This window comes from Prunus dulcis, chromosome 5 (genome assembly GCF_902201215.1).
Source record: "Prunus dulcis chromosome 5, ALMONDv2, whole genome shotgun sequence".
NCBI lineage: Eukaryota > Viridiplantae > Streptophyta > Magnoliopsida > Rosales > Rosaceae > Prunus > Prunus dulcis.
Genome location: NC_047654.1, coordinates 12,428,568 through 12,442,517, shown reverse-complemented (window position 1 = coordinate 12,442,517; position 13,950 = coordinate 12,428,568). Strand labels below are relative to the sequence as shown.

Genomic DNA, 13,950 nt, shown 5'->3' with positions numbered 1-13,950 from the left:
GGTGAGTCAACATGACCCATCCCACATAAAAAGTATAAGTAAACTTTTGTTGCCAATGTCGTATTTACAATCCATACATTGGGCCCTACCCTCACACCCCTTATCCTAATTTAAAATCATCACTTCACTCCGCCCCAAGTTAAAATCATCACATACACGAAGAATTAGTATTCCATCTTCAATAGTTGGAGCTCTAAAAGAGGTTGATAAAGTCTCATTTATAGCTTCAATGGAATCTTTGGGGCTCTTAAGGCCATCTTCAACTATGTTGGGGCTAAACTTAAATTTTCACCCTCCAAAATACAACTTTTCATGTATTTTCAGGACTCAAAATTTTATTTGCATGCCCAAACAAAAATGTTAGTGGGCCCAGCAATGTTAGTCATCATGGGGCTTCTAGCCAATAAATAAATAAATAAAAAAAGAAGATTTTGGGCCTAGAAAAAATTTGAGTTCAAGCAATATTGGAACTGGAATTCCACCACAAATTTGAGAATTTTCAAATTTCCACCCCCAAAAATACATGGGTTGGAGAAATTTTTTGGACTCAAAACTCAAAATTTGAGTTTTCACCCTTTGGGTTGGAGATGGTCTAAGGCATCTCTCTTATAGCGAGAGGCTCCATATCCTGGGCTCTATATTAGGGGTTTGTTTTTTTTATTTTATTTTTTATAATGGTGTAATATAATTTAGGTGCTATTTTTGTTTTTTGTTAACTTATTGATGTTATTTTTTTGTGTGAAAATTTCAACTTAAAAAAAAATTAAAAAATTGGACAAGATTCGACATGGTTATAACACCAAAAAATAAAAATAAAAAAAAAAACCAATGAGACAAGCGTGTTGCTATTGGTCAAATGATTTTTAAAAAAATCGAAAAACTGATTAGCAACCATCTTTTTTTGAGAGAAGGGATCCGGAAGTCGCAAGGGGCGTCATCAACACAGCAAGTGGGCTAGCAGCTTTTCCTTCATATGGGTCCCACTGAGTTTCAAGAGTTTCAACCATGTTCATACATTTCAGTTCAGCTCCGATGAGGCTCAAGAATTTAGGGCCTCAAAATTGGACCATTGGGGAATTTTTTTTGCATGAGTTTACATTTATATGAGCCCAAAGGTGGAGCAGCCCGTTTAAAGCCCCCATTGGGGATGACCTTAGTTGGTATAGATTTCATCTCAATCAATAATTCACAATCGTTAATAATATCAGTGAGTCTATGTAACTTTTTTAAGGGAGAGGCTATAATAAGGAGTTTAAAGTGATGAGGCTATTTGAGAAGACCAATCCCACCATCAAAACATTTAAAATGTTTAAGTCCCATGATTTCTTTACATTTCTTTCCATTTGTCATCAACGTAAAAAATGTTTTTATTTTATTTTATACATACCTAGCAATTTTTTATATTATTATTCTCATATATATAAATAAAATTAATCTCATATGAATAGTAATTTTCCTTGGATTGCCATGGTAATGGGTAGAAAAGCAAAACAAAAAATAGTAGGGCAATGACTATTTACATAAAATACACTAGTAAAAAAAACACCTTGCGCGACCAAATTTTGCTCGACGAAATTTGAAACTTCGTCGCTCAAAGTCTTGCGCGACTAAATTTTGCCCGACGAAAAATAATTCGTCGCTCAAAGTCACTTCGCGCGACAAACTTTTGCGCGACGACAATACATCGTCGCTCAAAGTCTTGCGCGACGAAAAATAATTCGTCGCTCACGCTAAGTGACTTTGGGCGACGAAAAATAATTCGTCCCTCAAAGTGACTTTGCGCGACGAAAAGTAAAAATTCGTCACACAAAGTCCTTATAAAAATAAATAAAATAAAAAATATATTTTTAAAATTTTTTTCCATGACTTAATCCAAACATTTTGTCACCTAAACCAATTTATTTTTGTTTTTTATTTTGTATGCATAACACTTAAGAAATTAAGCGGTATATATATTTATTAAGTAACTTTAAATTTATTATTTTAGATCGGATCGGATTTTTATTAGAAAAATATATTCTTGTTGTTCGGATTGGGTTTTTGTTAGAAAATATATATTTTAAATTGACGATCGAATTATTTCATTGTATTCATATCGGGTCAAGGAGTGTAGCAGTAAAAAATCATCAAAATCGGAGTTAAAATAACCGTTAAATCTTGATTTTTCATTATAACCGTCGAAAAGTTTTATCCCCTTACTTGATCTCTGAATGTTTATTTTTTCCGATTTCTGGCTATATGATCTCGAAGTATAAACAAACAAGTTTGATGGTTGGATCGTTGAAACTAGTTTTTTTGAATGCATATGCCATCAAAACAATATATTCACTAACAATTAAGAGTTTATTTATACTTTTGTTAAATATAACATAAGATTTTATGGTATCCACTAGTGTAAATATTTTAAATTGAAGATCAAATTTAGTCATTGTATTCATCTAGGGCAAGGAATGTAGCTGTAAAAAATCATCAAAATCGGAGTTAAAATAACCGTTAAATCATGATTTTTCATTTATAACCGTCGAAAAGTTTTGTCCCGTTACTTGATCTATGAATGTTTATTTTTTTCGATTTTTGGCGTATATGATCTCGAAGTATAAAAAAACAAGTTTGACGGTTGGATCGTTGAAACTAGTTTCGTAGAATGCATATGCCATCAAAACAATATATTCACTAACAATTAAGAGTTTATTTATACTTTAGTTAAATATAACATAAGATTTTGTGGTATCCACTAGTGCAAATGTTTTAAATTGAAGATCAAATTCAGTCATTGTATTCATATAGGGTCAAGGAGTGTAGCTGTAAAAAAAATCATCAAAATCGGAGTTAAAATAACCGTTAAATCGTGATTTTTCATTTATAACTATCGAAAAGTTTTGTCCCGTTACTAGATATCTGAATGTTTGTTTTTTGGCATTTTTGGGGTATACGATCTTGAAGTATATACAAACAAGTCTTATGGTTAGATCGTTGAAGTGTGTGTGTGTATGTGTGTGTATATATATATTTATTTATTAAGTAGCTTTAAATTTATTTATTTTGTACATATAACACTTAAGAAATTGAATAGTATATACATTTATTAAGTAGCTTTCACCTTAATTATATTTTAAATCATAAAATAAAATATTTTTATTTTTTATTATTCATAACAATTATTTTTATAAATATTGTGCTACGAACCAATTTTTCGTCTCTCAAAAGTTTGGCGACCAACAGTTCGTCGTGCAAAACTCAAAAAATTTGGGCGAGTACCAAAAATGGGACGCGGGTTTTTAAAATTAAAAAAAAAAACTTTAGACTTTGCGCGACCAATATTTTTTGTCGCGCAAAAATTTGGGCGGGTACCAAAAATGGGACACGGGAATTTTTTTTATATAATTGTTTTAGACTTTGCGCTACCAATATGTATTTTTCCTCGGGCAAAAATTTAAAGATTTTGGCGGGTACCAAAAATGGGATGCGGGAATTTTTTTTTAAAAAAATAATTTTTTTAGACTTTGCGCGACCAATATTACTATATTCGTCGCGCAAAACTTTGCGAGACCAATATGTTTCGTCGCGCAAAACTTTGCGCGACCAATATATATTTTTCGTCGCGCAAAAATTTGGGCGGGTACCAAAAATGGGACGCGGGAATTTTTTTATATAATTGTTTTAGACTTTGCGCGACCAATATGTATTTTTCGTCGCACAAAAATTTAAAAATTTTGGCGGGTACCAAAAATGGGATGCGGGAATTTTTTTTTTTCAAAAAATAATTTTTTTAGACTTTGCGCGACCAATATTTCTATATTCGTCGCGCAAAACTTTGCGAGACCAATATGTTTCGTCGCGCAAAACTTTGCGCGACCAACGTATTTTCGTCGCGCAAAGTGATACGATTTTAAAAACCGAAATAACTCCTCCACCATTTTCTCAATTTCTTTCTCTACTCTTACCTCTCCTCTCTCTTTCCCTCTCCCCAAATCCCACCATTTCTCTCACACTCACTCCTCTCACTTAATCTCTCATCTCTCTCTTCACTATCTCTCTCTCTCACTCACTCTCTCATCTATCTTTTCACTATCTCTCACTCTCTCATCTCTCTATCACTATCTTATCTAATTCTCTCACTTCTCCCTCTCATTCTCACTCACTCTCAATCTTGCCAAAAGGTATATTCTCTCCAAATTTTAATTTTTTTTCATTAATATGTGTTTTTGGAGTTAGTTTTGAGTTTGTGTGGGGTTTGGGGTTGAGTAAAGGGGAGAGATTGGAGTTTGGGTTGGATTTGTGGTATAACAATTTTAGGGGAGATTATGCATTCTTTTTTTTTGTTGTTGTTGTTATTTGACCATATTTATTTTTTTGTAGGTAATCATCGAGACTTTGATGGCTAAAGTTGAGGATTAGGAAGCTATCAAAACATATTATCCACCGCTACCACCACAATATGCTTGTATTAGGATTTTATTATTGTACTTTGTTAATTCATGTGTACATTTTGAATATTATATATATATATAAATATTTATTGGATAATTTGATCACTATTTTTCATATGTATTTTTATTTTGAATATGTCAATTTAAATTAAAGTAATTAAGAAAAATCTTACAATTAAATTAAATTTAAAAAGTAAAAATTTGAAAAAATTACTATAATTAAATTAATATCAATTTAAATTAAAGTGATTTAAAAAAAATCATACAATTAAATTATATTTAAAAAGTAAAAATTTGAATAAATTAATATTAAAGAAATAATAATAAAAAAAGAGTCAAAAACCTTGCGCGACAAAATATTTTGTAGCGCAAACTATTAACTTAGTTTATTTTAATTAAAAAAATTAAAACACAAAAAATATTTCGTCGCGCAAATATTTGCGCGACGTTAGTATTCATCGCGCAAAACTCTAAAAATGTGGCGGGTACCAAAAATGGAACGCGGGAATTTTTTATTTTTTAAATTTTTTTGAGACTTTGCACAACCAATGTTTTTCGTCGCTCAAAGTTTTGCGGGACCAATATTTTTTCGTCGCGCAAAGTCACTTGGCGCGACCAATGAAAAAACTTGGTTGCGCAAAGTCTTTCTTCACGATCTTTGCACGACGGATTCTACGCGACGAAGTTTTGTCGCGTTAAAATTTGTGCGACTACAATGTATTTTGCGCGACGAAATTCTCTTCGTTGCGCAAAGTGTAAAATGTAGTAGTGATAGTGTATGCCCTTAACCTTTGTCATGGCACCATGGGTGAAAGTACTCTAAAAAACATGCGTACAATTACACATTCCATTTACAAGCACATTAGATTTTTATCATTGTAGATTAGTAAAAACTGTTAAATATAGCTAACTTTTGAAACATCAGAACACAAAGATCCTAAATAAGACTCATCCATATAACTGTCTCCGTTCTAAGTTCTAACCTAAAGTACATAAAACCCACTAGTTAATTTCCTCAAATTCTCTCTTTCTTCAAAGTCATATCTAGGGGCATGCACTTTGATCAGTAGGGTAGGTGATCACGGCCACCACCGTCACCACCAGAGGCAGAGCTAGAGGCCGTGGCATTGTTACGCTCAGTGTGACAAAGCTGCCGGAGCTTGGTGGGAACATACCAAATGGAGAGGCGGGGATGAGAATTGAAGATGGCATCAATGTCCCAGCCTTGGCCTGCTGCGATGGCCACAAGAGGCTTGTAACATGCCTGTCTCCAGGCCCCCACATTTTCGCCTCTCTCCTTAAAAACTCTCCTCAGTGCATTGGAGGCCTCCTCGTCCAAGCAATGCAGCGCATAGCAATGCACGTAGTGTCGCATCTTGGGCTTGTTGATGTAGCTTGCCCCTGCCTTTTTTGCAAACCTAAACACTTGGTTTGTTACCTGCACAATAATTCATGTTCACACAACCAAAATACAACAATTCACTTGTCATGGTCACAAGATAAATGATTCATTATTTATAAATATCGGATACTTAAGGGTGGTGACTTTCACACTCCGATTTTATCGGTTTACACTTTTTTATTGTTTTTGTACCTTGGAAAATAAAAGTAGATGATAGATCATCAAAATATAACAAAGAACGGAGTGCAAACGAACAAAATGTGAGTGTGAAAATCTCTACCTTTATTAAGCTAACCAATTATCCAATTATACGTCATATTAACATATCATTATTGGAATCTCTATATATTTATAACAAACCAGATCAAATTTAGACCAAACATTATATTGATGCTGTCAGCAGTCCGTTCCAATTGAAACTGTCGGGCCACTAGATTGTAATGTTTGTACTCGCGGAAATGGGTCCACATTGACCAGGTATGATAGTCCACGCGACAAGTTACTATTAGTATTTACTATTTACCACAGTATAAATCAGCGTATGCATTTAGGTTATGAAGACGGGAGATTGGGTAAACTCCGTACCTTGGTTGGACATTTTTCACCGCGCTCCTTTGCAATGTTTTGGACCTGGATCAAGAAATCACGGCACTGCTCGTAGAGATGGAAGAGGTAATCTAGGCCGTTCTTTTTGCCACGTGCCACCTCCCCAGGCTCAGTCACAATGAACGGGTGCTCCCTCTGTCTCTCGCTCAGCAACCCCCCTCCTCCACCGTTCCCGTGCCCATTCATGTAGTCCAAGTCGTTGTCGTCCTCGTTGTCCACACCCTCATTATAATCATTATTATTATGCCCCCCTCTGATGCCATTGAAATTCCTATATTGCCCCTTCCTCGTCCTTCGCTGCTTCTTCCGCTTCTCCCCTGCCGCCGCCACCACTTCCCAGGCGGCCCCTCCGCCGCTCCCCACCATCTCCTTCTCTTGTTGCACCGGCTCCTCCGACAACCCTACAATCCCATGCACCCCATGTCATATACATACATATTAAATATGTTTTATGATGAAATATGGTAACAATTAAATAGTTTGACATGTTATATTATCAAAAAAAAAAAGTTAGTTTTTTGTTCGATTCATATAAAAAAAATGTTTTGTGATGAAATATTGTAACAAATTAAGATTAAATAATTTTACATCTTATGACGAAATATTGCGTGTATAATTTTATGCTAACATGTAAATTGTCATTCTAGGAATTCATGTAATAGTGACTAACGAACCTTCTTGGGAGAGAGCATCTAGGGCATTGGTGGTGGTGTCGCCGGAGACGGTGTGGCGCCGCCTCGAGTCCTCGTCATCGAGGCGACGACGCTCTGCTCTGACGGCGGCTTTGATACCGTACCTCTCACCCACAAGCAAATCCCACCTGAATATCTGAGAGAGGCTACTCATCATGTCGTCAAGCTCACCGTCCCTCATATCCAAAAGGGTGTTCACAGTAAAGCCGAGCTCGGCTATCTTCGCTGCCGTGTAGTATCTGACCCCATAAGCCTGGAACAAGTCCTCAAGCCCTCCGAGCTCTCTCTGCGGCCTCACGGCAGCGTAAGCCGCAGCTGCAGCGGCAGCTTGAGGCGTCACGGCGGCTTCTAGCTGAGCCCGGCTCGGCGGAACAACCATGCCTCGTAGGTCCCACTTGAAGAGGCTCGCTGAGAAGGCTTCTGGATCCATATTTTCCCAGAGTTTCAAAACCACACACAGATGAAGACCACAGCTTCTTCTCTAGCTTTGTTTTTAGTCTTTGGCACTGTGGTTGGTGTGTGTAGTGTTCTGTTCCTATAAAAACAAGACCATTTTAGTTTATTCCGAAACTGCCCTCTTACATATGGGATGTTTCCCGAGGAACTAAGCAAACTGGGGTTTGATGGTTTCAAACTCGACATTTCGAAATCGAACCGGATTAAAACAATCAGAATGAAACTCTCTTTAGGGTTCTTCTAATTGGTCCCACCACCCAATGAACTTTTAAACTTGTTATGTTACGTTATGTTAGCCCTAGAGTTCACCCTTGAGTTTACGATTTTTCTTTTTTAATAAAAATAATTATTTTAATAATGAAACTCATGCGTGTAGGTGAAGCTCCTCAGAGTGCTAAAACTGCTAATAAGAAGTGAAGTTTTCCAAACTTTCTTGCTTCTTTCTTGTTGTCTACTTGTCTGCGTGGTCTCCTAGTTTATGACACAAAATCAACATGTTGAAGGGCCCAAAATCTATGACGTGATTTTTGTTGGTTACATTGGAGTTCGAACGGGTTCGAACTGGGTTGCCATAAGGAGGGGGAAATGACCACCGCTGTGGTGAGAACCCATTGGCTCTATGACGTGATTTTGAGATGCAAACACACTCTTATTTTTGGGTTTATATATTTATTTTTGGCAGTAGGTAGTAACAAGAAATCTTTGACGGTGAAATTGATGGGGGCAAAGCTTAGTAAAATTGGCATAATGGAATGTGGAGATTAAGATTGGCGTTTGTGTAATAGATGGTAATTTTCACTTTCACAATCACAATCACCATCATCATCATCTCTTCCTCGGACAACGTGACGAAAAACCATATCTCTGTAGAGATTCTCAACCTTCAACAATTACCCGAACAAGCCAAGCATGCAAGAGGGGCAAACACGTCATTCCACATGTCATAATAACGAGTGAAATTTACTGTTCCCCTTGCGCGATATAAGAAGTGGCAGGGAAGTACACAGTCGGGCAGGTGTTCTGAAAGGCTGCTTTTCTGTACTTCCCAGAGACAAACGAAACCCATATCCATCTTCTTCTTCTTAGGCTAGTGTCACGATCAGGTGCATCTCCACCTACGTGTTCCCGTTTATACAGCGACACGTGGCCCTGACGAATACGATGTTGTTGCGACTCCCACCCACGTGTCGCGCGGAGGACGGCGGAGGATCTGGTGCGGTGGTGGTGGTCCACGAGCCGTGCCCAGGCAGACGGTTCTGATGATGAATGATGAACGATGAAGTGGTGATGTGATGGGGTAGAGAAATTGGAAATTAAACGCGAGGGGGTTCACAAGTTAGTGACTTTATCTTCTTTTCAGAATTAATAGTAAAATATTAGGGTTAACAGATGGTACTTGGACGGGGAGGACCAATGGGGAGGCGACACGCAGTGTACTGGGTTCTGGGCAGTGGATGGATGCTACCAAAGCTGAGCAAGACGACCTGACTGGGATGAGTCAGTGGCTCAGGGCGCTCAGGCTCAGGTGCAGTCAGGCCAGTCAGGCTCGCTGGAGGGAGCCCTGGCTTTCACATTGAGTCATTAACAGTTGTCTTCCTTTTACCTTCCTTTATTTTTTGGATTTATTTGTTTGGTTTTTGTTTTTTACGATTTTTTAATTGTTACATGTGATCTTTTAAGGATCCAATGCACTGTTCACTTGGTGATGTGATCTGTTCCACTTTTTTTTCTTTGTAGTTTGTACCAAAAACAAAAAATTCCACATGTGTGATGCGTGCTGTGAATTATATACTGTAGAAAGTGGAAGTTGATTTTGGTCCATCCAAAGTTGGTTACTTTGAAGAATTATTCTGAATTATTGATTTTCAAATGATAGTAAGTTTAAAGGAGTTTTAATTTGAATGAATATTGTTTACTTGCATTGGCATGAGTATTCCTCACTTTTCCGATTCATAACGTCTCATAATTCTAAGTACGTGAACATAAAGAAGTCATGAATCGATAAATTCAAGAATAAAAAAGAATGGATGAACTAGGCAAATTTGGGCCCAAATGGAATCATGATTGTCCCGTGGGATGGACCCAACTCTGCTGGGCTCAAATAGTTGACTACAATGGAATGATATGGGTCGGGCATGGATTGTTTTGTTTTCGTTTTGCTTGTAGCACCAAAAGGACTTACCATTCATATAGTTGGGTGTTTGCTTGTTAGTCTCTCAGCTTGTTTTTCATGATAATGAGTTCATGGTCTTAGAAACACATATGGTACAAGATGGTTAATGACTGCATAATTAATAACTTCAATTCAGGTACAGCCTACAAGTTGTACTGCACAAATATGAGCTTTTGTTCATTTCCTAGATGGGAACCAACGGCAGTTGGCCTCCGTATATCTCCGGAAGTTGGCTTTCGTCGATCTCTTCCAGCAGGGTTGATTTCAGCATTTTGTTCTCCACAAATACTATCTGCACACAGAGAAGGAAGATGTTGCATATAAGTAACTATTATATAATAGGCAGGTCAAGTTATTAATTTATAATTTTACATCAATAATGTGAGTCGTTTTCACCTTCTTCTTAGTTTTGTTGTCAATGAAAGGGTAAACGATTTTCCAAACTGTCATAAATACCAGCGGCGCATGGACGATAAACAGCTTCCCTAGTCGTTCTGGATAGTAATCCTGCAAATATTTAGTAAACAGTTCAAGAAAAGTTTTCTGAAAATTATTTGGTAAACTGTTTGTTTATCTTGTTTGTAACAGAGAAATGAAAATGGTGTAGAGCAGAACAGACACCTGCAAAATCGATAGAGCTCCAAGGTACCCTCGGATGTCACTGTTAGAATATCCCCATCCTTCAAGGTCTCCTATGGCAATAAACTTCTCCTGTCCTGGTGGGATCCTGGTACATCATGTTCAAAATCGTCACATAAAACATATTGTCTACGGTCTACTGCTTCGTCACGTTATAATTCCGGGGGAAAAATTAGCTGAAATTAAGTGCAGGGCGAAAACGGCAGATTACCTTTCACATGTCTTGTCGAGGCCATAAACTACATAACCTGTACAACATTAGAAAATATACTAGTAGTATTATTAGTAGTTTCAAGCTTTAAATCTCTTAAACGATCCAGTGATTTTGCAGCAAGACTTTTTATTTGCTCATTTAGAATTGACAAAATGCGTGGAAAAAAAACGTACGCTTGAATTCCTTAAGGCCGTCTTGAAAGTGTCTATTGCCAAAGACAACCGCTATTGGACGTCCCTTCTTGTCTGATCCCTGTAAAAACATCTTGTTCTGTGCAATTTGGTTTGGCACCTCTGAAGCAGAAATGAAACCGTTGGGAACAAAAGTTCGTCTCCATTTCAAGTACTTGAGGAGCATGGCAGATGCCTGGCTTATGTCGAAATCGCGCGCATGCAGGAACCTTCTGATAGTCGGGTCATCCACTTCCTGCACACAAATATTGCAGCTCCACATTACCAAAACATCAGATTGGTGAATAAGAACTTGGTGCAGGCATAGCTTCTGCTCTAATGTTTTTTTTAAAAGACTAGAAGGGTTGAAGTTCCCTTGTGTTGACTATAGATTTAGTAATATTTGTACCAATTATAAATGTAGCACCTTGGAGGAAGGATCTTTCCTTTCAATAAGTGTTCTTACAAGACGATTTCGGGTCAGCTCCTCCTTGTATTCAGTGCTGCTTTCCATTATGTTAAAATCCATGATACTCTTCTCTCTCTCTCTCTCTCTCTCTCTCTCTCTCTCTCTCTCTCTCTCTCTCTCACACACACACATATGAAACGAGTCCTTGACAGAGATAGAGCTAGACTGCAAGTTACTACTGCTGAGGAATATAATATGTATGTGTTTTGAAATTTGAAGTAGGTGGAACTGTAAGCACCATATGCAATGCATGGCAGATCTCTCTCTCTCTCTCTCTCTCTCTCTCTCTCTCTCTGTGAATTTGGGTTGGCAGAGGTTCATGCAAAGTGCCAGTGTTGTAAGAATTGGTCAAAAACAGGGTTTGTTACAAATGCTTGTATCAGAAACAACTTTATTTGACAATTCTATCTATATATGTGTTGGTGGTTTCATGTAGGTTTAACATGATAATTTCATGACAATTACATATAGTTATATTTATTTATTTGTTTACTTTTTTTTTTTAATACAATGAAATTGTAAGCTACTCTAAATTACGGAAAAGGAAATCGAAGTCAATAATTTAATATGGAAATTTTACGACAATGGACATATAGTTATTAGATGGTGACTTTTGTTACTATAAATTTATTTTATTTTTGCATTTCTCAATGTGGGGACTCGTATTATTGTAGAGTTTAAAATTTCCACCTCAAATTGTCACTTTTTATACAGAAAAAAATATATTTTCAAAAAATAATATAAAATGGGACTTATTTATGACTCAGATATATCTTGTTTCCTTGCTGGCCCTAATTAAGTCATCTTGTGTACTATAACAAAACAGTAAATAATGTTATATATATTTAAAGGTGACTGGAGATTTTGATGGCGAGCAGTGCAAGGTTTTCCCCATCAAGGTGTTTTTTTTTTTTAAAAAAAAAAAAAAACGAAAACAACGTTACAGCCGAGGCTCCTCTCAGGAACCCTAAATTCCATGCATCGCACAACACTTTATAATAAACAGTAGAAGTAAATGAGAGAAACCAAATATATACTGTATAGGTCAGATTTTTTTTTAATCTTTATTTATTTTTTCCCCGATATTAACCCAGCTCTACCAACTTAATAACATTTTAGTCTCAACTAAATCTATACGCAGTACCAAAAAATATATATCAATAACGTATCATACACTGTAGATTGATATTGATACCAAACACTCTTTTTTCGAGAAAAAAATGGCTGATGTACACCAAAGAACTAGAACAAAATGTGACACTGCAGCCAAAAACATTTAAATTATATGCACCTTCTCCAGCCAAAAACAAATAAAGAAACAAGCTATAATATTAACAAAATTAATTAGATATTAATGAAAAGATTAAGGTTAGGATTAGGAACACTCACTTTGGAGGAAGGATCCTGGGCTTCAACAAATGCTCTCATGAGACGATTTTTGGGCAGCTCCTCCAACTCGCTGCTACTTTCTTGAATATCATTATTATCTGCATGTGAAGCTTCTCCAAGCAGTACATCTTCTTTTCTGTCCATGCTTATTTCCTCCTTGTAATGATCGTTTACATTTGAACTCAACGCCACCATAGTGCTCATCTCTCTCTCTCTCTCTCTCTCTCTCTCTCACAAATGCAGGAAATGAGAGATCTAAGATCTTTGACAATATATAACAAGATGACTGGTGCTGATATATAACAAGATGACTGGTGCTGATAGAATCGGCAGAAAGACGTGCCAAAGATCACTTCAACAATGAACTTTTTGTGAAGAAAAAGGGAGAAGAATTAAAGGCAGAGGCCCCATCATCAATTAATTTTTTCCCTGTTATTAGTTGAGCATACATTTAATGCCCTTCCAAAGTCTATAGCTACTTGCATTTTGTATGCATACATACATATTAAATCACCAGCAATATTAATTTTCTTTTGAAGAAACACTATTCAAATCCGCATAAATAAAATTCGAACTCAAATACAAAATAAAATTCAAACTCAAATACAAGAGTACCGACACCAAATTCAACATTTTATTTTTTTTCAAGTTATTGAATCACCACCATAGACCATAGTTATTAATTGCTTGAACCTAACACCTTGTTTGAAGGCCAAGAAAAGCTTACCTAATTCTCCTTTTTGAAGGCCAAGAAAAGCTTACCCAAACCCTTTTATGAAATTTTCAGAAGATACCATATATGTTAAGTTTAGTAATTAGGGTTTACTAATAGAACACGTAGAGATTAAAATTTAATCAATGATTTGAAGACCCAATAATTTCAATGTTTAACAACTAATTGCTGAGTTAATCAATCGGTTCAACAGATTAGGTGATAGATGGAGCGTCAGTGTCGATTTGTGCACGAGGCCATCATGACCTTTATGCACATGTCCAATTTATTATGTATCACTATTCCAACAGTTTGCATTTATTTAGAAGGACGTGGTCACAATAATTCGTGTGTATTTTTGCACTGGAATTAATCTCGTAATAAATGGAAAATACGTGTCGTGTTTCTTTCATTAATAATTGAAATGACTAAATACCTTGTGAGAAATGGAAGCCATTGCATCCATACATTTGTGATTTGCCAGCTTATTAACTTAACAAATAGAGGAAACCAATGAGTGTTATAGATACAGCTGTCTCATTACTCCGTTACAAATTAGTTTTTCTGTTAATGACATTGACAAGCCGAAATGTTTTAG

General features: G+C 36.4%; 2 protein-coding genes across 3 annotated transcripts; both read right to left on the bottom strand.

Moving 5' to 3' along the window:
- Positions 1 to 5,285: 5,285 nt before the first annotated feature.
- On the bottom strand, positions 5,286 to 7,651 carry LOC117627698 (floricaula/leafy homolog). Its single transcript, XM_034359899.1, has 3 exons — positions 7,113 to 7,651; positions 6,418 to 6,839; positions 5,286 to 5,868 (listed from the first exon to the last, which is right to left on the bottom strand). Exons 1-3 carry the CDS (start codon positions 7,558 to 7,560, stop codon positions 5,494 to 5,496), a joined length of 1,245 nt encoding a protein of 414 aa, XP_034215790.1. The 5' UTR covers positions 7,561 to 7,651; the 3' UTR covers positions 5,286 to 5,493.
- Positions 7,652 to 9,786: 2,135 nt separating this feature from the next.
- LOC117627861 (phosphatidylinositol transfer protein 3-like) lies at positions 9,787 to 12,994 on the bottom strand. Of its 2 annotated transcripts, none has more exons than XM_034360128.1 (6): positions 12,641 to 12,994; positions 10,786 to 11,038; positions 10,610 to 10,646; positions 10,381 to 10,486; positions 10,156 to 10,266; positions 9,787 to 10,051 (listed from the first exon to the last, which is right to left on the bottom strand). In XM_034360128.1, exons 1-6 carry the CDS (start codon positions 12,842 to 12,844, stop codon positions 9,944 to 9,946), a joined length of 819 nt encoding a protein of 272 aa, XP_034216019.1. In that variant the 5' UTR covers positions 12,845 to 12,994; the 3' UTR covers positions 9,787 to 9,943. The 2 variants fall into 2 exon arrangements, with proteins under 2 accessions (XP_034216019.1, XP_034216018.1); XM_034360127.1 differs by lacking the exon at positions 12,641 to 12,994 and adding an exon at positions 11,210 to 11,715.
- Positions 12,995 to 13,950: the final 956 nt, after the last annotated feature.

Coding starts and splice junctions, on each gene's coding strand:
- LOC117627861 (XM_034360127.1), bottom strand. CDS start 11,572: ATGAACCTCTGCCAACCCAAATTCACAGAGAGAGAGAGAGAGAGAGAG. Junction 11,039..11,209: donor GGAAAGATCCTTCCTCCAAG/GTGCTACATTTA, acceptor ATTTGTGTGCAG/GAAGTGGATGACCCGACTAT. Junction 10,487..10,609: donor CTCGACAAGACATGTGAAAG/GTAATCTGCCGT, acceptor ATGATGTACCAG/GATCCCACCAGGACAGGAGA.
- LOC117627698 (XM_034359899.1), bottom strand. CDS start 7,560: ATGGATCCAGAAGCCTTCTCAGCGAGCCTCTTCAAGTGGGACCTACGA. Junction 6,840..7,112: donor AGATGCTCTCTCCCAAGAAG/GTTCGTTAGTCA, acceptor ATGGGATTGTAG/GGTTGTCGGAGGAGCCGGTG. Junction 5,869..6,417: donor GTGAAAAATGTCCAACCAAG/GTACGGAGTTTA, acceptor ATTATTGTGCAG/GTAACAAACCAAGTGTTTAG.